General features: G+C 46.4%; 1 protein-coding gene across 1 annotated transcript in view; it reads left to right on the plus strand.

The window, feature by feature from the left end:
• The window catches only part of MLPH (melanophilin), a 643,600-nt gene that overhangs the window by 61,234 nt on the left and 556,322 nt on the right, over positions 1 to 26,044 (plus strand). Inside the window, exon 2 of the mRNA XM_030209662.1 lies at positions 6,086 to 6,213. Coding sequence (XP_030065522.1) covers positions 6,101 to 6,213 — 113 coding nt within the window. The 5' untranslated portion in view covers positions 6,086 to 6,100. The remainder of the gene's footprint in view (positions 1 to 6,085; positions 6,214 to 26,044) is intronic.

Below are 26,044 nucleotides of genomic sequence, written 5' to 3' on the forward strand. Positions count from 1 at the left end.
GCAGCAACACCTTTCATCGGGTCTCCGGTTCAAGGGTGTGGGCTGGCACTGGTGGGTATGTATTCCACTAATTATGCGTATATGGGGGTTTAATAGATTGGAGTGGAAGTGATTCTATCCAGTCCATAGTAGGCAGAGAGTCAATCGGCTTAGTTTTTGTTTCCCTGGTCCTGTGCAGCCGTCATCCAGTGCACTCAAAGCAAAGCATGTAAGCCTATGAACTGCTACAGGGTTTTATAGACAAGAGTAGTGTGAGTCTGTCTAGTCCATTGTAAGCTATGAAGCCAGTCTGGTCAGACCCTCTTTCTACTTCCCTAGCCAGCCGTCATCCAGTTCATTCAAGGCAGTGTTTGTAAACCTATGAGCTGCTGCATGGGTTTAATTGACTGGAGTGGAAGTGAGCTTATCTACCCTATTATAAGCAAGGAAGTTATTTACTTAGTCTCTGGTTTCCTCTGTCCGGTGCAGTCGTCATCGATGTTTCCGCATGGCAGAGCAAGTAAAAGGAAAAGATCAGTTCTCTGTAACAGATTTAAGCATGCACCAAACTAGAGAAATATATTGCAGGAAAATGTCAAAGCAATTATCAAAGCCTTAAAACACACTGTTCTGTCACATTATCTTTTCCTGGCTTTGTCTGTTGAGATGGAAGACCCACCTTACACCTGGTTCTACCACGACAGGGTTGTCCTCCGAACTATACCGGTCACTCCCTGAGGTTGGTGAGCCCTTGGGCGGAAGTCAGTTTTGCACTGCCCACCCAAAACTAGGGTTACCATATGGCTCCAGAAAAGGAGGACGGATTGAGCCAGCTGGGTTTTACTTCCATTGCAAAGCAATGGAAGTAAAACCCAGCTGGCTCAATTACTTCCATTGAAAGCAATGGAAGTAAAACCCGGCTGGCTCAATCCGTCCTCCTTTTTCTGGAGCCATATGGTAACCCTAACCCAACCCAGAAGTCAGGCAAGCCCTGACTGGTGTCAGGCGAGTCGCCCCTGCTGAGGTAGACTGGAACTGAAGGTAGGAGACATACTGGTGCTAACGACAAGAGATGTGCTGGAGCTGGGAGCAGAGAACGTACTGGAGCTGGAGACTGAAGATGTGCTGAGGCTGGAAGCTGGAGGAAGGGCACAGACAGTAGAAGTCTGCCTGGCACTGGCCTTGTTCTCCAGCTACTGAAGCAGAATCTATCCAGCCACAATTGGGACACAGACCGTAGAAGTCCATCCAGCTCTGGCTTTGCTTCCAAATTACTGGTCTTGCCATCTAATCACTGCTAAGTTTGTTTAGGTCCATACCTTCTATACAGAATTACTTTGTGTTTATCCCATGCATTTTTGAATTTTGTTACCGTTTTCATCTCCACCACTTCCCAAGGGAGGGCATTCCAGTACCCTCTCTGTGAAAAGTACTTTCTGACATTATTCCTGAGGTAACCTCCCTGGAACCTCAATTCATGTCCTCTAGTTCTACCACCCTTCTGTATCTGGAAAAGGTTTGTTTGTATATTGATACTTTTCAAATATTTGAATGTCTGTATCATATCACCCCTGTCTCTCCTTTCTTCCAGGGTATACATCTTCAGATCCTCAAGTCTCTCCTCATACATCTTGTGATGCAAACCCCATATCATTTTCGTCACTTTTCTCTGAACCACTTCATCTTTTTACGTCCTTAGCAAGGTATAGTCTCCAAAACTGAACACAATATTCCAACTTGTACAGGGGCATCAATAACTTCTACTAGTTATATCTCTTTCTATGCAGCCTAGCATCCTTCTGGCTGTAGCCACCGCCTTGTTGCATTATTTCATCACCTTGAGATCCTCAGACACCATCACTCCAAGGTCCCTCTCCTGAGCTGTGCTTATCAATCTCTCTTCTCCTATTTGGTACATCTCCTTTGGATTTCTGTTCCCCAAGTGCATCATTCTGAACTTCTTGGCATTAAGTTGAGGAGCTAAAGAGGAACTATGAAGAGATCATATGCTAAATGTTTGGTGAAGGCATAAGGAAGCCCTCTTCAAGCCGTGTTGAACCATTGAGCCATCAGTGGAGGATATTGAATTGATTACAGGGTGTATTGGGGTTTTGAACCTGCAGTCCCCGTTTGATGGTATTAGTATTGGACAGACGTACTTTATGGAGATCACACCATATCAGGGATTTTTTCTTCAAGCAGAGACATTCATCCTGGATTTTCAATTACAGGACAGCATTGGACATATGCAAATTAATTTTTGGAAAACGTTTACAATGTGTTTTGAGAGATATTAGATATAGCTATGATGTTTATACATTGTATATTGCATACTAGCCGTTATGCCCATTAAAACGGGCGAGATTTCCAGCTACCCTCCTCACCAGGTCGCCGCCGCCCCTCCCCCCCAAGGTTGCCGCTACCGTCCCCCCCCCCCTGGAGTCGCCGGCCTGGGCCCTCTCTTCGCGATTCAACTTACAGCGCCGAAACCACAGCAGGCAGATCAGCTGAGCTGCCGTTGGCCTTCCTTCTCTGCCTGTGTCCTGCCCTTGTGTGACATAACGTTGGCGAGGGCAGGACAGAGGCAGGGAAGGAAGGCCGACAGCAGCTCAGCTGATCTGCCTGCTGCGGTTTCAGCGCTGTAAATTGAATTGCGAAGAGAGGGCCCAGGCCGGGTGGAGGGGAGGCGGCGGCGGTGACTCCGGTTGGGGGGGAGCGGTAGCGACCTCGGCGGTTCCCTCCCTCCCCTTCGCGCAGTTTCCCTCTCTGTCCCACCCCCATCATCACGTATTGATGCGGGGGCGGGACAGAGAGGGAAAGTCTCTACTGCGCATTTGCGGGTGAGTACGGTCACTCACAATTTATATGTTTGATTGTTAGTGTATGGCTGAGTGTATGGCTGAGTGGTGAAGTGGAAGGGTTGAATGAGTGAGTTCCTGAGTCTTCAGGTGTTTTTTATTTTTATGTAGTATATGCATGCATGTAATACATATAGTATTAAAACAAATTATTCATATAATTAGAGAGTACATTTGGTTTATAGTATACGGGGTGTGTACTCTTAATTAATTAACCTTTTCCCCCTAGTGTGGTGCTTAATTAAGTTTTAACTGCCAGACCTTTGACCAGTCTTCTAATTTTTGGAGATCTCATCTCATGGTTTCTACTCCCTCCTGGGTATCCACTCTATTAGCTATCTTTGTGCCATCCGCAAAAAGGCAATCTTTTTCTTCTAACCCTTCAATGATGTCTCTCACAAATATATTAAACAGAATCGGCCCCAGGATCGACCTGTTAGGCACTCCATTACTCACCTTCTTTTCCTCCGAGCAGATTCAATTTAACACCACCCTCTATCGCCTGTATCAAAGACTTTGCTAGAGAGATGTGGTAGCCGTGTTAGTCCACTTCAGAGAGTTTTTGTGGAAAATTCCCTGTTCAGGTCACTGACTGCCAGATACCACTCAAACACGTCTGCTTCCAGTCAGTTGGGTGGGAGAACTGACTTGAAGCAGACGTGCTCGGACCGCTGCTTTTTAACATATTTATAAACTAGTAAATAAGGCCCGTTTCCGACACAAATGAAACGGGCGCTAGCAAGGTTTTCCTCGGAGTGTGTATGTTTGAGAGAGTGTGTGTGAGAGTGACTTTGTGAGAGAGACAGATTAAATGTGTGTGGCTGCAAGTGTGTCTGTTAGAGAGTGTGTGTATGAGATTGACAGTGTGTTTGAGTGGGTATGTGAGCGAGAGCGAGAGTGTATGAGAGTGATAAAGTGTTTGACAGTGACTGTGTGACACATAGAGAGTGAATGTGATCCAGTGTGAGACATAGCGTGTGTTGTAGACAGTGTTAGAGAGTGAGAGAGAGAGAGAGTGTGTGTGTGAGAGATAGTGTGTGTGACGGAGATACATCACCCCCTCCCTATGTTTGCTCGAAGGACCCCCTCCGTCTGCGTCTGCCACTGTGTTGTCGCAGGACCCCTCATCTCCCTGTCTGGTCAGTCTCCCCCCCTCCTTTCAGGTCTCCCTGCAGCCCTTCTCTCAGGGCTGTGGGTCGCCCCTCCCCCCTTCGCCTGTGCTGTCAGGACCCCCTCCTCCGCCTCCATCTGTGGTCTGTGCAGTGGCGTATCTGGAATCCGGCGGTAGGGGGGGCCAGAGCCAGAGAGAGGGGGCACATTTTTGCCGCCCTCCCCCTCCCGCCGCCGCCACCACTTTCCACCCCCCTCCCCGCCGTCAACCCTCCCCCGCTGCTTACTTTTGCTGGCAGGGGGCCCCAACCCCCGCCAGCCGCGGTCCGACCCGCAGTCTTCATATTTCTTCTTCCTCCGACTCCTCCGTGGCCATGCTGTAAGTAACGCTGCTGATTCGTTGAATCCAGTTTGGAAGGAGAAGAGTGGCCGTCTTCCGACACAAATCGGGAGATGGCCGACCTTCTCCTAAGGCCGGCCAAATCGGTATAATCGAAAGCCGATTTTGGCCAACTTCAACTGCTTTCCATCGCAGGGCCGGCCAAAGTTAAAGGGGGCATTTTGGAAGTTATGCTAAACGATCAGCCCGCACATTCCTTAATCTACACTTCCCAAGCTCTAAAAAACTGAAATACAGACTAACACACGCGTCTAGCTTTTCATACACGAGCACACAGATGCGGAATGCACTACCACGTAATTTAAAAATAATCTATGAACTAACTAACTTTCGTAAATCTCTGAAGACATAGCTCTTCAACAAGGCATACCACATTTAATAACAGTGACTGCAACACATCACCACTCTACCTTTATTTTGACTGGTTTCTTTCTATGCCTGTCTGCTTACTTTTATCATGTCAACCTATTCTCTATATAACACCAACTGTAACTTCTACTCTGAAATGGCGAATGCCATAATGGAACATTGTAAGCCACATTGAGCCTGCAAATAGGTGGGAAAATGTGGGATACAAATGCAACAAATAAATAAAATAAATAAAGTGTACCAAAGGCGGGACGGGGGCGTGGTTAAGAGATGGCTGGACTCGGCCGATAATGGAAAAAAGAAGGCCGGCTCTTTACTTGGTCCTTTTTTGTTCACGACCAAGCTTCAAAAATGTGCCCTAAATGACCAGATGACCACTGGAAGGAATCGGAGATGACCTCCCCTTACTCCCCCAGTGGTCAAAAACCCCCTCCCACAAAAAAAAAAAAATTAAAAACATTTTTTTGCCAGCCTCTATGCCAGCCTCAAATGTCATACCCAGCTCCATCACAGCACTATGCAGGTCCCTGGAGCATTTTTTAGTGGGTACTGCAGTGCACTTCAGGCAGGCGTACCCAGACCCATCCCCCACCTACCTGTTACACTTGTGGTGGTAAATGGGAGCCCTCAAAAATCCACCACAAACCCACTGTACCCACATCTAGGTGCCCCCCTTCACCCGTAAGGGCTGTGGTATTGGTGTACAGATGTGGGTAGTGGGTTTTGGGGGGCTCAGCACACAAGGTAAGGGAGCTATGCACCTGGGATCAATTTGTGAAGTTCACTGCAGTGCCCCCTAGGGTGCCCGGTTGGTGTCCTGGCATGTGAGGGGGACCAGTGCACTACAAATGCTGGCTCCTCCCATGACCAAATGTCTTGGATTTGGCCGGGTTTGAGATGGCCGCCATTAGTTTCCATTATCGGCGAAAACCAATGGCCATCTCTAATGCCGGTGATCTCTAAGGGCAGGCCAAATGTTGAGATTTGGCTGGTCCCGACCATATTATTGAAACGAAAGATGGCCGGCCATCTTGTTTCGATAATACAGTCGGGTACGCTGCTTAACAGGGCTAGCGTTAGAGATGGCCGCCCCCATTCGATTATGCCCATCCACGGCAAATAATGTCTTAGCACAAGAATACAGAGCCTGCAAGCCTGTATTTTTTGTAACTACCTAATCCATGCAATCCTAATGCAAAAATTCTGATTTTGTCATTTCTCTGTTTCAGTCAGTACTGTGCCCATCCCATAGATTTGAGGAAAATATTATAGATCTCTTTTAAATCCTCTGAGCCAATGTTGCCATCATTTACAATACTTGTGCTTGTCATTGTTATATTATGTATTTTGTTTTATCCAAATTCTGCAGTTATAGCTCTTAGGCATGATGGGGAAGAAAGTGGACCTTTCCAAGCTAACAGAGGAAGAGACCCAACATGTCTGGGCTGTTGTTCAACGAGACTTCGATCTAAGGAAGAAAGAGGAAGAAAGATTAGAGTAAGTGCATTTGTAATGCTTATTGCTCCAGTAAGGTGAATAATAGAAATCATATGCACGAAGTTCCACCAGATACTGTATGATATATACCATAGATGGTATCTATATAGATAATTATAGATATATTATAAATATAGATATATTTTAAAACTTGGATACAGTACTTCACACATAATATCAATAAGAAAGAAAACACAAACCAAAACTCTGTAAAACAAAACTGTTGTAACTTCTGAAAGATCGTGTCTCAAGTAAAAAATTAAACTTTTTAATATAAGTACATAAGTACATAAGTAATGCCACACTGGGAAAAGACCAAGGGTCCATTGAGCCCAGCATGCTGTCCATGACAGCGGCCAATCCAGGCCAAGGGCACCTGGCGACCTTCCCAAACGTACGAACATTCTATACATGTTATTCCTGGAATTGTGGATTTTTCCCAGGTCCATTTAGTAGTGGTTTATGGATTTGTCCTTTAGGAAACCGTCTAACCCCTTTTTAAACTCTGCCAAGCTAACCGCCTTCACCACGTTCTCCAGCAACAAATTCCAGAGTTTAATTATGCGTTGGGTGAAGAAAAGGTTTCTCTGATTTGTTTTAAATTTACTACACTGTAGTTTCATCGCATGCCCCCTAGTCCTAGTATTTTTGGAAAGCATGAACAGACGCTTCACATCCACCTGTTTCATTCCACTCATTATTTTATATACCTCTATCATGTCTCCCCTCAGCCGTCTCTTCTCCAAGCTGAAAAGCCCTAGCCTCCTTAGTCTTTCTTCATAGGGAAGTCGTCGCATCCCCGCTATCATTTTAGTCGCCCTTCGCTGCACCTTTTCCAATTCTACTATATCTTTCTTGAGATGCAGCGACCAGAATTGAACACAATACTCAAGGTGCGGTCGCACCATGGAACGATACAACAGCATTGTAACATCCTCACACCTGTTTTTCATACCTTTCCTAATAATACCCAACATTCTATTCGCTTTCCTAGCCGCAGCAGCACACTGAGCAGAAGGTTTCAGTGTATTATCGATGACGACACCCAGATCCCTTTCTTGGTCCGTAATTCCTAACGTGGAACCTTGCATGACGTAGCTATAATTCGGGTTCTTTTTTCCCACATGCAACGTCATCTGCCATTTAGCCGCCCAGTCTCGTAAGGTCCTTCTGTAATTTTTCACAATCTTGTTGCGAGTTAACGACTTTGAATAACTTTGTGTCATCAGCAAATTTAATTACCTCGTTAGTTACTCCCATCTCTAAATCATTTATAAAAATATTAAAAAGCAGCGGTCCTAGCACAGACCCCTGAGGAACCCCACTAACTACCCTTCTCCATTGTGAATACTGCCCATTTAACCCCACTCTCTGTTTCCTATCCTTCAACCAGTTTTTAATCCACAATAGGACATTTCTTCCTATCCCATGACCCTCCATTTTCCTCTGTAGCCTTTCATGAGGTACCTTGTCAAACACCTTTTGAAAATACAGATACACAATATCAACCGGCTCCCCTTTGTCCACATGTTTGTTTACTCCTTCAAAGAATTGAAGTAAATTGGTCAGGCAAGATTTCCCCACACAAAAGCCGTGCTGACTTGGTCTCAGTAATCCATGTCCTCGGATGTGCTCTGTAATTTTGTTTTTGATAATAGGCTCTACCATTTTCCTCGGCACCGACGTCAGACTCACCAGTCTATAATTTCCCGGATCTCCCCTGGAGCCTTTTTTAAAAATGGGCGTTACAGCCACCCTCCAATCTTCCGGTACCACGCTCGATTTTAAGGATAAATTGCATATCACTAACAGTAGCTCCGCAAGCTCATTTTTCAGTTCCATCAGTACTCTAGGATGAATACCATCCGGTCCAGGAGATTTGCTACTCTTCAGTTTGCTGAACTGCCCCATTACGTCCTCCAGGTTTACCATGAAGTCAGTAAGTTTCTCCGACTCGTCCGCTTGAAATACCGTTTCCGACACCAGTATCACACCTAAATCTTCCTTGGTGAAGACCGAAGCAAAGAATTCATCAATCTCTCCGCTACGTCTTTATCTTCCTTGATCGCCCCTTTTACCCCTCGATCATCCAGCGGTCCAACCGATCCTTTTGCCGGCTTCCTGCTTTTAATATACCCAAAAAAATTTTGCTAGGTTTTTTTGCCTCTAATGCTATCTTTTTTTTCGTAATCCCTCTTGGCCTTCTTTATCTGCGCCTTGCATTTGCTTTGACACTCCTTATGCTGCTTCTTGTTATTTTCAGACGGTTCCTTCTTCCATTTTCTGAAAGCGTTTCTTTTAGCCCTGATAGCTTCCTTCACCTCACTTTTCAACAATGCAGGCTGTCTTTTGGACTTCCGTATTTCTTTTCTAATTCGCGGAATATGTTTGGCCTGGACCTCCAGGATGGTATTTTTGAACAGCGTCCATGCCTGTTGTACAGTTTTTACCCTCTCAGTTGCTCCCCTAAGTTTTTTTTTAACCGTTCTTCTAATTTTATCATAGTCTCCTTTTTAAAGTTAAATGCTAACGTATTTGACTTCCTGTGTATAGTTACTTCAAGGTTGATATCAAAACTGATCATATTATGATCACTGTTATCAAGCGGCCCCAGTACCATAATGTCCCACACCAGATCATGCGCTCCACTAAGGACCAAGTCTAGAATTTTTCCTTCTCTAGTCGGCTCCTGCACCAGCTGCTCCATAAAGCTGTCCTTGATTTCAAGGAATTGTACCTCTCTAGCATGTCCCGATGTTACATTTACCCAGTCTATATTTGGATAATTGAAGTCACTCATTATTATCAAATTGCCCATTTTGTTTTCATCTCTGATTTCTTTTATCATTTCTGTGTCTACCTGCTCATCCTGGCGAGGCAGACGGTAGTACACTCCTGTCACCGTCCTTTTCCCTTTTATACATGGAATTTCAACCCAAAATGATTCAAAGGTGTGATTTGTGTCCTGCTGAATTTGTAATCTATCTGAGTCAAGGCTCTCGTTAATATACAATGCTACCCCTCCACCAGTCCGGTCCACCCTATCACTACGATATACTTTGTATACCTCGGTATGACAGTATTCCACTGGTTATCCTCCTTCCACCAGATCTCAGTAATGCCTATTATATCCAATTTTTCATTTAGTGCAATATATTCCAACTCTCCCATCTTATTTCTTAGACTCCTAGCATTTGCATATAGACATTTCAGAGTATGTTTGTTGTTTCTATTTGCATGATGCTTAGTACTTGACACTAATGATTTGCCATCTTTTGTCTGATCTTTAGTTGTATTTAAGGGCACCTGGCCTACCACGGTCTGTTGTGCAACCTCACTATCCAGAAACCCTATCTTCTCTGTTTGTGAGGTATCCTTGCAAGATACCTTATCCCGAACCATGCGCTTTTGAGCGACTGTCTGCCTTCCCCCCATTTCTAGTTTAAAAGCTGCTCTATCTCCTTTTTAAATGCCGATGCCAGTAGCCTGGTCCCACCCTGGTTAAGGTGGAGCCCATCCTTTCGGAATAGGCTCTCCCTTCCCCAGAATGTTGCCCAGTTCCTAACAAATCTAAAACCCTCCTCCCTGCACCATTGTCTCATCCACGCATTGAGACTCCAGAGCTCTGCCTGTCTCTTTGGCCCTGTGCCATTAAAGCACATTAAACTTCACGTCTTATTTTCTCTATTTTGCATCAAGTACACACATAACACTTTTGCTTTCAACTGACAACATTTTGAAAATAAAAATATAGAAACAATCTTCCAAGTATATATAAAAGGAAAATAAACTAAACAGTAAGTTCTTTTGCTTTTGGTTTTTTCGGGTATATCTCTGTCAGATATATACTATAGAGGCGATCAAAAGTTATTATATAAACTTTATTCAAGTAAGTAAATCATAAATCATACATCACCACTTGAGTTGCAGACAACATCTTCGCCAGCAACTGGGAGGTCCCAGTGCAGTCAGGCAGAGAGTCTCAGCGGGCACAATGACCCCACAAATGCCCTATCACCCCCAACTACCAGCCTTTAAATTGCCTCCACCCTCAAAATCTACCCCTTGCCACTAAACCACCACATCAGAACTGCTCCAAATTCCACATTAACCACCCACAACTGCCCCTACATCCCACAAACTACTAATTACAAAACGTACCCCATCCCACCCCCAAAATTACCGGCCACAATCAGCCCCTCCCCCCCCCCCCCCCCCCCCCCCCCACGCAACTGCCCACCACTCAGAACTTCCAGAACCCATTGTGAGCCCACTAGGGTCAGAGAGAGTAAATGTAAACCACTGTGGTTGTATCACACAAAGGCGGTACATCAAATCCATGACCCTTTACCTCTAAAATACCTCCTGCAAATAACCTACTTCTCTAACCTCCAAAATTATACCTTCTCAACTGCTTCACTACCCAACAAACTGTCCCAGTCTCCCCACATTCCAGCCTTGCAATTTCTCCTTCACCTCACAAATTGCCTCAAGTTCCCCACCAGCCCTCCAAACTACTCCCTCGCAACTGCTTTAGCACTGTAAGCCCTGTTGTATGTCAGAAAATCACTCAGACAGGAATACTCTGGACTCATATGACTAGAGGTATGACCAGTGCCTAAATTAGCCTTAGGTTCTTGCTAGGCTGTCCACAATGAAAGGAATAATGCCAAAATGGATATATATTATTTATTATATATATAAATAATAATAGCAATATGGGAAAGGAATATACAAAATATGTACTGTGCACAAAATATACTAAGGATTACACCAATATATATATATATATATATATATATATATATATATATATATATATATATATAAACTACACAACTACAATATCCTGAGAAGAGAACACCAACTTAACAGCTATAGTAGGTCAGCCCATGTGCCTGATCAAAACCTGTCTTTCATAGGCAAATACCAAAACTAGCTAAGCCGTGAACCATAAGAGAAAATTCTGTTTCTCTCACCATTGTGGTCCATAGCCCTAGTCTCCAGACTCTAGCAGAACTCACCTGTGAGCCACTTCAGTCAGGTTATAGTCCAAGGTCTCTGCTCTGTGCAGCTGGTTACTCTGTATGTAGAAAGCCACAGAGACACTTTGGAACTTGGCCTTGGACTGCTCTTAGCGCAAGGAATTACAGTTCACAGGTTTTGGGCAAATCATTCTTTCCTCCAAGAAAGATGAATACACCATGAAATCTTCTTCTCTTCTCTTGTTCTTTTTTCTCTCTCTCATGCCCAACATTGGCACTGCCCTTCGGGTCCACAGGTGATCATCATGGACTAATCATGAACTGTCTGTCCATATGTTCAGGCATGACAAAGAGGGGCCTTTTGGACATCCAGCAAGAACAGCTTATCAGTAGTAGGCTTGCAGTACCAAACTCTCCTCCATGGTTCACAGATGTTACCAGAAACTGTCTCTGAAGCAAGCTCCTCCGCACCTTTCCAGGATGAAGTCACTAGCACAGCTGTGCCAAGAAGTAGTGTTCTTTGTAGAAAAACTGGTTCATGTTGTATTGAGGCCTCAGGCTGCAGAATCCATATTGGTTCAGCGTAGATGGTTCAGGCCTAACCAGGCCTCAGACCACAAAGATGAGACAGTAGGAAAACTCCTACAGCACCCCCAAACAGACCCAATCCCCGGAACTACCCTCCACCATATGAATTTCCTCAAAACATCAAAGTACCCCCTGCAACTGCCCTACCACTCCACAAACTTTCCCAGCTGCTAAAACTATCCAACATAACTATCCTTCTACTCCACAAACTGTTTCAACCCTTTTAAGTACCTCACAACTGCCCACCACCCCCAAACATCCACAACCCTCCCAAAATGTGCCCTGCAACTGTTTCACTGCCACTACCCCCAACAGCTACTCTCTGGTAACTGCTTCACAAGCCCACAAACTGTCCAATTCCTCCAAAACTACCTCCTTGCAACTGCCCTACCCCAAACCTATCACTACAACAACACCACTTTCCCAAAACCTATCCCATCTCTCAAAGCTATTTCCTCCATAACTGCTCCAGAACCCAATTTTCCACAAAATAACCCCTCTAACTGTCCCACCACCTCAGAAGTCTGGCTACCCCCCTCCCAAACCCCCCCCCCCCCACCTGTCTTTCAACCCATTATCTCCAAATTGATCCTTTCTCTCAGAACTATTCCCTACAATTGCCCCAACCCCAAAACTAATTCCCATCCTCCAACTCGCCCCACGCAACACATGTGCACACATTGATAACATGCACAGAGGTGGAGCCCGGAGCTGCATTATGATAGCCATCTAAAGCTGACCCTCCTGTGCCACCACTTATAGATGTGACTCTGGGTTGAGAATATCTGAGTTTTCTTTTTAAGTGCTGTTTGATGAATCCTAACATGTAGGTAAAAATGCAGAACAAAATCAAGACGGCATTCAGAGTTGTAGGCAGAGGATTAACATCCAAAGCAAGATATCCCAAATGGATACAGAAGGAGAGAAAGAGGAGGGCACAGGAGAGTCGGCAGATGTGGTAGCAGTGAGAGTCTAGATTACAGCACTGAGAGACCTGCAAGACCTATTTGAGCCAGTTATGGTGAAGCTTGAGCAAATTAAACGTTTGCTTCAGGAAAGCACTGTTAAGATAACAGAGCTGAGATGTGCAAAGGGTACTCGAGGTAGAGTATGGAATGAGATATCTGGAAGATAGGGAGGTTGTCCTAAGTAGTATGATTTATGTACTAATGTCAGTATCGTATACTAGTACAAAAAAATTTAACACCAAAAAATTTGGTATTAGAAGGGTGTAACATCATCAAAAGTTTTGGTGTTAACTTTTTTGACTGCAATGTTTTGCCGAGTTTCTCTTAAACAAATTGCCTTAAATAGCACATTACCATAATCAAGATAATTAAGTAGAAGAGTATATATCAGAATAGGCAGAGCTTTTGGCTCAAGGTGGTTTTGTAATGAATCAAATTTGAAGTAGCTTGAAAGAGCATTTGCTGACAGAAGATATGTGTTGGTGAAATGTTAAATTGGAATTGATAATGACATCCAAATTTTTATGGTTTCACTGATAGAGATTTGGATACTAGCAATGGTAATAGATTTCAATAGTTTTGTATTATTTCCCCTCAAAAATATTAAGGCTTTTGTCCTTTTCAAGGTAAGCCACATCTAACTTGTCCCAAACCAGTCAGAAATAACCATCAGTTTAGAGCTAATAGCAGCAAGGTTGCATTGTTTGTATTTATGTTTGCTAAAATTTGTATGTCATCATCATAAATATATGATGTCAATTCCAGGGTCTGAATCAACATTGTTAGTGAAACCAGAAATATATTAAATAGAGTGGGTGCTAAGAGTGAACCTTGTGGCATTCCACATGTGAGATAGAAGGAATCCAAATGGACAGCTTGCCAGAGCACCCTGTAAGTTTTTTGTTGGAAGTAAAAGATCCAAACCATCACCATGCTGTATCGGTAATGCCTATGTCATGTAGAGGGCATAATCGAACGGAAACGCCTATCTCCATGGGCGTTTATCTCCGAGAACGGGTCCGTGAAGGGGCGGGCCAAACCGTATTTTCGAAAAAATGGACATTTTTGAGCTGGGCGTTTGTTTTTTTTTTAGTGATAATGGAAACTAAAAACGCCCAGCTCAAAAACGTCCTAATCCGAGCCATTTGGTTGTGGGAGAGGCCAGGATTGGTAGTACACTGGCCCCCCTGATATGCCAGGACACCAACTGGGCACCCTAGGTCAGTGCGGTGGACTTCAGATAAAGCTCCCACATGCATAGCTCCCTTACCACGGGTGCTGAGCTCCCAACCCCCCTCCCCTAAAACCCACTACCCACAAATGTACAACACTACCATAGCTCTTAGGGGTGAAGGGGGCACTGTACCCACATGTGGGTACAGTGGGTTTTGGAGGCCTCCCATTTACCAGCACAAGTGTTACAGGTGGGGGGGGGGGGGGGGGATGGGCCTGGGGCCACCTGGCTGAAGTGCACTGCGGTACCCACTAAAAGTGCTCCAGGGACCTGCATACACGCAGGCCTCTAGGACTTGTTGCTGCTGTGTAACATTGGCACACCAGTTGATACCTGAAGACTAATGTCTCCAAAAATGTCCTTTATTGGAATAACCCTGTTTAGTCACAGTTAACTGCAGATCAGAGGTTGTGCCCCACTGGCAACGAGTCTCCCTGGTACTGAGATTAGCAGTAGGTCAGAGCTGGCAGAATGCTGTACAATGCCCTCTTTCAGCCACATTCAAGGTAAGAACTAAGTTCTCTAACGTGGCTAACACAGGTAAGGGAACTAGTCTTTGTACTTTTGGGACGAATAAAAAATCGATTTGCTTCTACACTACTCAGGATTTTGTAAACCTCAGTCATATCTCCCCTTATATCTTTTCCAAGCTGAATAGCCCTAACCTTATTAGCCTTTCCTCATACGAGAGGAGATCTATCCCATTTATCATTTTGGTCACTCTTCTATGAACCTTTTCTAATTCTGCTATATCTTTTTTGATATATGGCAACCAGCATAGGCGCCGACTCCGTGGGTGCTCGAGCACCCCCAATATTTTAGCCCGCCGTCGGTTCCGGTTCCAACCCCTGTTGAGCAGCAGCAGGAACAAGCACCGCACTGAACCACTGCCTCCGCTTCTACTCACAGCCAGCATAAGAAGAAAAAGAAGCGCGGGGCTGCAGCAGCCTTCAGGCATGCACTGTCAGCTCTGCCGTCCTCTGCCCCCACTGACGTCAATTTCCCGTTCCGGGAGCAGAGGACTGGCAGAGCCGACAGCGCATGCCTGAAGGCTGCTGCAGCCCCGCGCTTCTTTTTGTGTCAGCACTGCTGAGAGGCCCGGAGGGAGAGAACATGGCTGAAAACGGTAAGGGAAGTGAGGACGCTGGAGGAGAGAGAGAGAGTGGAAAAGTGCAGGGGAGAGTCAGGGACATGGAAAAGAGCAGGGGAGAGCCAGAGAGAGATGGGGAGAGAAAGAGGGGCCATGGAAAAGAGCAGGGGAGAGCCAGGGACATGGAAAAGAGTAGGGGAGAATCAGAGAGAGATGGGGAGAGAAAGAGGGGCCTTGTAAAAGAGCAGGGGAGAGCCAGAGAGAAGATACTGGATGGAGGAGGGGTACAGAGAGAGAGAGAGATGAGTGGAAAGATAGGGAGAGAAAGAGGGGACATGGGCAGGAGAGAGAGAGAAGCTACTGGGGGAGACCCTAGTTGTCAGATGGAGAAATGCTGAATGAAAGGAGGGAGAAAGAGGGAAAATGCTGGAAGGAGGAGGCAGAAAGAGGGAAGACGCTGGATGGAAGGGTAGGGAGGGAAAGAGAAAAGACACTGGAAGGATGGGGAGAGAGAGGACATGTTCAATGGAAAAGGGTGGAGAGAGAGAGAACTGTCTAGAAGGAAGGGGAGATAGAGGGAGACAATGAACAGAAGGAGAGGGAGACAATGGACAGAAGGATTGGGAAAAGGTAATAGGTGGAAGGATAGAGAGAGAAAGAAAGAGGGATGACACTAGATGGAGGGGTAGGAGAGAAAGAGGTGCTGGACATGGATGGATGGTGGGGAGGGAAGACTGGAAGATGCACATGGATGGAGGGGATGGAAGAGAGGAGAAATCTGGACATGGATGGAGTGGAGGGCAGGGAAGAGAGGAGAAATGTTGGACAGGGATGGAGGGAAGGAAAGACAAAGGAAGGAGATGCACACGGATGGAGGGGAAGGGAGAGAGGAGAAATGCTGGACATGGATGGAGGGGAAGGAAGTAGATGCACATGGATGGAGGGGAAGGGAGAGAGGAGAAATACTGGATATGGATGGAGGGAAAACTGCTGAATTTAAGAGCTGTATCGGAACACTGAAGGATAGGGACAGGGCTACAGATGGTAGACAGGATGCATAAGGACACAGGAGGATGATGGACACGGTGAGAGAAAAAATCAAATAGAAAGAAGACACTGCATAAAACAGAAGACACTGGGACCAAAGCGAATAGAAAAACTAAATGATCAGACAACAAAGGTAGAAAAAAGTATTTTATTCAGAATATGCCAGCTTTTGGAAATGTGCATCTGTGATATTTTGCACTTAAGTTTTAATTTTTCTAGTATTGCTGCATTCTGAGTCTGACTTCTTGAGGTAACTTTCCAGTTCAGTATTTTGCCTTCATATGAGATGTGTATGAAACTGGCTGAGATCCACAATGGGTCAAGAAAGACTGACAGCTTTATGTTTACTGAACATTGAAAGTGATCTTGTTGGAGATATTAACCCTGAGCAGATCATTGACACCTATGATGTGAAGTCTAATCGCCGGATGTTACTTCACTAATGTCACCATTTCATTTTGGGATTTTCCATGGATGGAAATAGCAGTGTCTAATAATTGATAACATTTTTGAATAGTATACATTGGTTAATATATGCTTTGAGCAACCACTTTTTTTCTTTGACATATGATACATATCTAATATCCAGTGGTGTGCTGGTAAATTTTTAACAACAGGCTCTCTCCCCGGTCCACCTCGGCGCCCCCCCCCCCCCCCCCCCGTCCACCTCGGCGCCCCCCCCATCCACTTCTGTGCCACCCCATACACCACTGCCCCCCCCACCTCTGTGCCCCCCCCCAAAAAAAATTGCAGAGCTGGCTATACCCGGGGGGGGGGGGGGGGGGGCGGCCAACACATTACTCTCTCCAGGAAAAAAAAATTAAATGATCCCAGGTTCCAATCTAATTCATGTTTAATATGGGATAAAATGCCATAAATAAGTAAATAAACATAAACTTTTAACGTTCAGCACAGGATTCTCAAAGTGGACATATTCCAAACACTATAATGAAAATAAAATTATTTTTTTTCTACCTTTGTTGTCTGGTGACTTTGTTTCTCTGATCATGCTGGTCCAGTATCTGATTCTGCTGCTCTCTATCTGTTCCCTTGACTCCGTTTCCAGGGCTTCCTTTCCATTTATTTCTTTTCTTTCCTTCTTTCTTCTTCATTTCTTGTCCTCCGCAGACTTGACTGTACAGTGGATCCAGCTACTGCCTATTTTCTCCATCCATGTGCAGTTTCTCTCCTCACTTCCTTTTCCCTCATCTAATCTCCTTCCTCTATCTTCCCTCCATGTCCAGCATTTCTTCTCTCTCCCTTCCCTCCCCTCCATCCATGTCTTGAAACTCTCCTCTCTCCCCTGCCCCTCTCTATCCATCCATACCCAGCAATTCTCTTCTCTCCCCTGCCCCCTCTGCCCATCCATGCCCAGCAATTCTCTCCCCTGCCTCCCTCTGCCCATCCATGCCCAGCAGTTCTCTCCCCTGCCTCCCTCTGCCCATCCATGCCCAGCAATTCTCTCCCCTGCCTCCCTCTGCCCATCCATGCCAGCAGTTCTCTTCCTCTGCCCATCCATGCCCAGCAATGCTCTCCCCTGCCCCCCTCTGCCCATCCATGCCCAGCAATTCTCTCCCCTGCCTCCCTCTGCTCATCCATGCCCAGCAGTTCTCCTCCCTCCCGCTCCCATCCATGTGTAGCGATGTCCTTCGCCCCCCCCATCCTCCCCTGCCGCTCCCATCCATCAGTTTCAATTACCTGCCTCGAAGTGCCGCATTATTTAAGGCCTGCCTGCTGCCCATCTCCAGCTGCCTTCCCTGCTTGCTTCTCAGGCGTTCGGTTCCCGCCCTTAGTCCCGCCGCGGGAAAAGGAAATGACGTCAGAATGACGTCAGAAGGCGGGACTAAGGGCGCGAACCGAACGCCTGAGAAGCAAGCAGGGAAGGCAGCTGGAGACGGGTAGCAGGGCTTTAAATAAGGCGGCGCTTCGAGGCAGGTAATTGAACTGACGGATGGGAGCGGCAGGGGAGGATGGGGGGCGAAGGACATCACTAGACATGGATGGGAGCGGGAGGGGAAGTAAGCATGGCACCCTCCTGCCATGCTTACCTTGTGCAATGGAGCCGGCTTGCCCTGTACAACAACCGGCTCGCAAGAGCTGTCAAAATTTAACAAGTGGCTCTTGCGAGCCGGTGTGAGCCCGCTCCAGCACACCACTGCTAATATCTAAATTTAATAAAAGGTATTCATTGTGACTATTTTACTTTTACTTTTTTTTCTGTGTGTTGTCAGACAATTATGGATGTAAGCCCCACCCCTAACCCCACCTCCTTTAGCCTCCCCAAACAGTTGGGCCACCGACCGCCTATGAACCCAAGCCAGCCCGACCTGCCCACCCCTGTTCTCCCTCAACAGTCCTTGCCTTCCTGCCACCCAGGATTTAAAATTCATCTTACCTTGGACCCAGCAGCAGTGAAAGGCGAGGAGACTTGGCTTCAGCCTTCCCTTCTCTCTCAGCTCTGATCCCGCCCTCATTTCCTGTTTCCGCGAGGGCGGAACCAGAGCTGAGGGAAAAGGGAAGGCTGAAGCCGAGCCTCCTCACCTTTCACTGCTGCCGGGACCAAAGTAAGATGAATTTTAAATTCTGGGCGGCAGGAAGGCGAGAACGGAGGACTGTTGTGGGAGAAGAGGTCAGGCTGGGGTTGGAACTGGAACTCGGAGGAGGGGGGCTGAAAAGGGGCAGGTGGTGTTTGGGGCGAGTTACTGAACATGGAGGGGAGGGGAGAGAGGAGAAATTGTTGGAGGGGAGGGGAGAGAGGAGAAATCACTGGACATGGAAAAGAGGGCAGGGGAGAGATGAGACTTGTTGGATATGGATGGGAGGAGGGGAGAGAGGAGAATTCGCTGGACATGGATGAGAGGGGAGGGCAGGGGAGAGAGGACAATTGCTGGATATGAATGGAGGGGGGAGAGGAGGGGAAAGGGAGGGGGAGGAGGGGGGAAATGCACCACCTGTAAAAAAAAAAACATTTTCAGCACCCCCAATCATTTTGAAAAGTTGGCTCCTATGGCAACCAGAACTAAACACAGTACTCAAGCTGAGGTCGCACCATGAAGCAATACAGAGGCATTATACTATTTTTGGTCTTATACACCATCCCTTTCCTAATAATTTCTAGCATCCTGTTTGCTTTTTTGGCTGCCGCCACACATTGAGCAGAAGATTTCAGCGTATTATCTTCAACGACACATCGATCTTTTTTTTTAGTTGCTGACCCCCAAGGTGGACTCTAGCATCAGGTAACTATGATTCGGATTATTCTTTCCAATATGTATCACCTTGCATTTGTCCACATTAAATTTCATCTGCCATTTGGATGCCCAGTCTTCTAGTTTCCTAAGGTCTTCCTGCAATATTTGACAGTCCACATGTGTTTTAACAACCTTGAATAGCTTTCAGACTTATTTTCGAAAGTGATCACCGGCCATTTCCCGACATAAATTGGGAGATGGCCGGCGATCTCTAAAAAGCGGTGAAATCGATATAATTGAAAGTGGCTTTTTGACAGCATCGCCGCTTTCCCGACGCCTCACCGGCGAAAGTTCAAGGGGGCGTGTCAGTGGCGTAGCGAAGGCGGGACGGGAGAGACATGGGATTGGAGAACAGCGGATGTGGTCCCTCTTCACAAAAGTGGTGATAGGGAAGAAGCTGGAAACTACAGGCCGGTAAGCCTCACTTTGGTTATTGGAAAAGTAATGGAAGCGATCCTGAAGGAAAGGTTAGTGAATTTCCTGGAAGCCAATAAGTTGCAAGATCCGAGACAACATGGTTTTACCAAAGGTAAATCGTGCCAAACTAATCTCATTGAATTCTTTGACTAGGTAACAGGAGAATTGAATCATGGATGTGCTATAGACGTAATCTACTTAGATTTCAGCAAAGCTTTTGACACGGTTCCTCACAGGAAGCTCTTGAATAAACTTGACAGGCTGAAAATAGGACCTGAAGTGGTGAACTGGATTAGGAACTGGTTGACGGGCAGACGCCAGAGGGTGGCTGTTATGATTGGGGTCAGAACCCCTCTCAAACTTACCTCTTTCCTGGGGGTCAGCTTCTTAGCTGGCTTCTGTTTCTTTTGTCTGTCCTTTCTGAGCTGGCTCTGTCTCTCTGTGCTGGCAGCTTCCAGCAGCAGGGCTCTAATTGTTTCATTATACTGCACCTGTGTGGGTAGTCTGAGTTGCTCTAACTCTCTTTGGGTGTACTGGCTTCAAGTGTTTCACGGTTTTGCATTGGTGTGGGTTGGGCCTCTCTGGATCAGTGTGTTTTTGCCTAGGTCTAGGGAGTGTGACATCATCAGGGAGGGCCTTGATAAGGAAGTGGTGTTGTTTCCTTCAAGGCCTTTGCAACAGTGGTGTTTGCTGTAGGTAGGGTGGTGCAGTGTGCACTTCTGACGTTGTGTCTAGTTTCCCTGCTTGCTTTTGCTAAGGGCCAGGTTAGTGTTAGTGCAGTGTGCACTGGTGACTGTGTGTTTAGCTTTCCTGCTTTTCCCTTATGGTTCCCCTGCTTTTCCCTCTTGGTTTTGGAAGCATTGCTGTGTGTAGGGCTTTGGAAGCTCTGTTGCTGATAGAAGTACTTCAGGGTTTGGTGTTGTTAGGAACACTGCAGAGTTTGCTGTTAGAAGTACTTCTGGTGTTTGTGCTATTAGGAGCATTGCAGTCTTTGCTGTTGGTGTTTGGTGCTTTAGAAGCACTTTTGGCTTATGTGTTAGCTTCCCTCCTTGTGGCTCCCCTGTCTTCACTTTTAGTGCTAGGAGCTCTTCTGGTTGCTTGCCAGAGTAGTGCTTAGGAAGCACCTTGTTAGTTGTATCTAGCTTGCTAGAGCAGTGCTTAGGTAGCTGGTTTAGTTTTGTGTTTAGCTTATTAGTGTAAAGCTCTGCTTGTAGCTTGGTGCTTAGTAGCACCTGTGTTAGCTTTGTATTTAGTACCCTGCTCTGTTAGTTTAGGGCTTAGGAAGTCTCTTTCTTGAGCAGGGCTTAGGAGCTCCTGTTTAGTATAGGGCTTAGGAAGTCCTTTTGTCAGTTTACTGTTAGGAACACTCCTGCTGGTTTAGGGCTTGGGAGCAAGTAGATCAGTTTAGGTTTAGGAGCACTTCTGTTTCCAGTCCTGGTCCCTATGTCATCCGGTATCCAGTAAGTCCTGTCGGCTACTCGAACCCAGGAGCTCAACTTCTGGGGGGCTTAGTAGCTAAGTGCAGGTGAAGCTGTGTGGACCAGTCCAGTGTGCTCCAGTCCCATGTTCCAGTCCTGTGTCCTCCAGTCCGGGGGACCAGTCCAGTGTGTTCCGGTCCGGTGTGTGTTCCAGTCTGGTGTGCTCCAGTCCAGTGTGTTCCGGGCCGGTGTGTGTTCCAGTCCGAGGGATTGCAGTCCAGTGTTCCAGTCCTGTGTCCTCCAGTCCGGGGGATTCCAGTCCAGGTGTTCCGGTTCGCTGGGCAGTGCCTGCAGTCCCTGCTGGTGTGCTTACCCAGTGTTGGTTGGTGGGTTTTGCCTGCTGCTGTCGCTCCTCGGCAGCAGCCCAAGGGCTCACGTTTGCTCCAGAGCCCGGCCCCGCGGGCTCTGAACCTGAGAACCTGACAGTGGTGGTTAATGGAATTCGCTCGGAAGAGGAAAGGGTGAGTAGTAGAGTGCCTCAGGGATCGGTGCTGGGGCCGACTGTTCAATATATTTGTGGGTGACATTGCCGAAGGGTTAGAGGGTAAAGTTTGCCTTTTTGCGGATGATACTAAGATTTGTAACAGAGTGGACACCCAGGAGGGAGAGGAAAACATGAAAAAGGATCTGCATAAGCTAAAAGAATGGTCTAAGGTTTGGCAATTAAAATTCAATGTGAAGAAATGCAAAGTGATGCACTTAGGGAGTAGAAATCCACGGGAGACATATGTGTTAGGCGGTGAGAGTCTGATATGTACAGAGGGGGAGAGGGATCTTGGGGTGATAGTATCTGAGGATCTGAAGGCGATGAAACAGTGTGACAAGGTTGTGTCCATAGCTAGAAGGTTGCTAGGCTGTATAGAGAGGTGTGACCAGCAGAAGAAAGGAGGTGTTGATGCCCCTGTATAAGTCATTGGTGAGGCCCCACCTGGAGTATTATGTTCAGTTTTGGAGGCCGTATCTTGCTAAGGATGTAAAAAGAATTGAAGCGGTGCAAAGAAAAGCTACGAGAATGGTATGGGATTTACATTACAAGACGTATGAGGAGAGACTTGCTGACTTGAACATGTATATCCTGGAGGAAAGGAGAAACAAGGGTGATATGATACAGACGTTCAAATATTTGAAAGGTAGTAATCCGTAAACAAACCTTTTCCATAGATGGGAAGGCAGTAGAACTAGAGGACATGAAATGAGATTGAAGGGGGGCAGACTCAAGAAAAATGTCAGGAAGTGGTGGATACTTGGAATGCCCTCCCATGGGAGGTGGTGGAGATGAAAAAGGTAACGGACTTCAAAAATGCGTGGGATAAACATAAAGGAATCCTGTTCAGAAGGAAGGGATCCTGAGAAGCTTAGCGGAGTTTGGGTGGCAGAGCCGGTGGTGGGAGGCGGGGCTAGTGGTTGGGAGGCGGGGCTAGTGCTGGGCAGACTTCTTCAGTCTGTGCCCTGAAAATGACAGATACAAATCAAGGTCAGGTATACACATAAAGTAGCACATATGAGTTTATCTTGTTGGGCAGACTGGATGGACCGTGCGGGTCTTTCTCTGCCATCATCTACTATGTTACTATCAGGCTTATTTTCGAAAGTGATCGCCGGCCATTTCCCAACATAAATCGGGAGATGGCCGGCGATCTCTCAAAAGCGGCGAAATCGGTATAAACGAAAGCGGCTTTTTTGACAGCATCGCCGCTTTCCTGTCGCCTCGCCGGCGAAAGTTCAAGGGGGCGTTTTGGCGGCATAGCGAAGGCGGGACATGGGCGTGCATGGGCGTGGCTACCAGATAGTCGGCTTTTGCGGATAATGAAAAAAAAAAGCGGCGTTAATCAGTATTTTGCTGGGTTTACTTGGTCCTTTTATTTTCACGACCAAGCCTCAAAAAGGTGCCCCAACTCACCAGATGACCACTGGAGGGAATGGGGGATGACCTCCCCGTAGTCCCCCAGTGGTCACCAACCTCCTCCCACACTAAAAAAATAAAAATAAAAACCTTTTTTTACCAGCCTGTATGCCAGCCTCAACTGTCATACCCAGCTCCCTGACAGCAGCATGCAAGTCCCTGGAGCAGATTTTAATGGGTGCAGTACACTTCAGGCAGGCAGACCCAGGTCCATCCCCCCCCCCCCCTACCTGTTACACTTGTGGTGGTAAATGTTAAGCCCTCCAACCCCCCCCCAACCCACTGTACCCACATGTAGGTGCCCCCATTCACCCATAAGGGCTATGGTAATGGTATAGAGGTGTGGGGAGTGGGTTTGGGGAGGATTTGGGGGGCTCAGCACCCAAGGTAAGGGAGCTATGCACCTGGGAGCTATTTGTGTATTTAAAAAAAAATTTTAGATGTGCCCCCTAGGGTGCCCGATTGGTGTCATGGCATGTCAGGGGGACCAGTGCACTACAAATGCTGGCTCCTCCCTTGACCAAATGCCTTGGATTTCGCTGGGTTTGAGATGGCCGGCAGTTTTTTCCATTATTGCTGAAAAACAAAACCGGTGATCTCAAACCCGACGAACTCTGGCATTTGGCTGGGCTAAACCGTATTATTGGAAAAAAAGATGGCCGGCCATCTTTTTCGATAATACAGTTCTGGCCAGCTGTTGCGCCACCGCCAAAATAGATCACCGGCAAACTATTTCGCCGTCGAAGTTCGATTATGCCCCTCCATGTTACTATGTAACCCCCCCCCAATCCTCTTCCTGGCCTTCAAAATAGCCCCCCTCCCTCCTACCTCTTCCCTCTAGCCCATGGAAATCAGGACTCCTCCCCCCCACCAGAACAAGCCTCCAACCCACCCCCAAAGTCTAGGTAGACCTCTCTCGGGTCTATCTGATAGTTGGGGGCAGGAGTGAAGCCCCCTTGCTCCTGCCTCTTGTAGCTTCCCTTAGAAAATGGCTCCTGAGACCTCTCATGGCAGCTTGTGATTATTACACAAAGTACTGAGAGCTCCCATGGGAGCCACAAAGGCCAGCCACAAGGAATAGGAGCTCCTAACCTGAGTGACTCCCATGGACCACCAGGAATATCAAGTAGGCCAGAGGAGGGCCTACCTAGACCTTGGGGGTAGAGGTGGGGAGGCTCATTCAGGGAGGAGGGGAGGGCCTTTGATTCCCATGGGCTGGGGAAGGGGGTAAGAGAAAGGGGGTATTTTGGAGGCTAGGAAGGGGATCGTGGGGGCTTTAATGGTAAAACATAGTTATGTAGGTCGTAGCTGATATTCAATGCTGGGACCTGCATAGCTGAGCACGTTAATTTAGGACTGCTTTTGAGCACTGAATATTGCTAGCATCCGCATAACTCCCATCTCCTCCTTAACACTGCCCCCTTTGCCGTCTCTGACCTGCTCACTTTTTATGGGGGCTGGTCAGAGGCAATATTCAGCAGCACTGCCTGCTTTAATGCCACTGAATATTGGGGGTTAGGTAGTGGTAAGCAATTTCAGCAGACAGGAGAGACTCTTGCCCACATAAGTTACTTTGAATATCTGCCGGTTTGTCGCAAGTTTTCAGCCTCAACTTGATGTATGCAATATAGCCTATGTTCACAATTTTAAAAAAGCCAGCAACAATTTTGTGCGCACAGTTGCAAGATGTGTGCACCCCCTTTCTGCTGACCCATGTGCATGTTCACATGTGCACAGCTTAAAGGGAACATTGTTGGGTGACCCTGTTGTATAAAATCTATACCAAATCTCAGCAAGGTGATACTATAACTGAAGTATGGTTCTAAAAGGATGCCCAAGTATAGCTTACGCACTAGGGCTAAAGATGATTATAGTGGTTAGCGCAGACACTGTCAATGAAGATAACACCTCTTCTGCAGATAAAGGCCATGGTGGACTTGCTCATAGATCCACTGCAGCAGGAGGTAATTTTCTTAATGAAAATGTTTACTTAGTGTGTTTTAACTACAACTAAGCAGACTCCTGCCAATAAAGAAGAGATTATTTACAGCAAGAGGGTACATCAAAGACTTAACAACTGATGCAAATTAAAGATCCATAATTTTAAACATCAATTTAAAGAAGTATGTGAGTGATAACATCTTAACACAATTGAGGGCTTGTGTAGAAAAAAATGGAGTGGGTGGGGAGAGAAGACCTAGGTGGGAGCACTAGAAGAAAGGTATATGCAGAAAAGGGAAAAGAAGCCTCAAAAGGGAACAAGAAATGAAAAGCTGGTATAGAGAGACAAAAGTTTTGAAAAGAAGCACCACAAGAAAGACTCGTAGGAAGGGAGGGGATACAGAATGGTGAACAAGTAGGAGGGCATCAGAAAGAAACATTAAGACAAATATTGAAAAGAGAGAAGGAAGAGGCTCAGAACAGAGTACTGGAAAAAAGGCTGAGGTAGTGACGGAGAGAGGAGGTACAGAACCACAAGCAAGTGAGATAAAATGAAAGACGAGCTGCAGTGTCAATCGAAGAGGAAGAAGAAAGATAGGAAAAAGATCCAGAGGTGGAGAAAATAAGGATTAAACACTTAACCTATTTAGATTTTATAATATTCCCAAGTTTACCAAGGGGGAAAGGGAAATGGGACTTGATATACCACCTTTCTGAGGTTTTTGCAACTACATTCAAAGCAGTTTACATATATTCAGGTACTTATTTTGTACCAAGGGCAATGGAGGGTTAAGTGACTTGCCCAGAGTCACAAGGAGCTGTAGTGAGAATTGAACTCAGTTCCCCAGGATCAAAGTCCACTGCACTAACCACTAGACTACTCCTCCACTACTAAGCTGCACAGCAGTGCCAACACAGTCCATTCAAAG

This window comes from Microcaecilia unicolor, chromosome 7 (genome assembly GCF_901765095.1).
Source record: "Microcaecilia unicolor chromosome 7, aMicUni1.1, whole genome shotgun sequence".
NCBI classification, from domain to species: domain Eukaryota; kingdom Metazoa; phylum Chordata; class Amphibia; order Gymnophiona; family Siphonopidae; genus Microcaecilia; species Microcaecilia unicolor.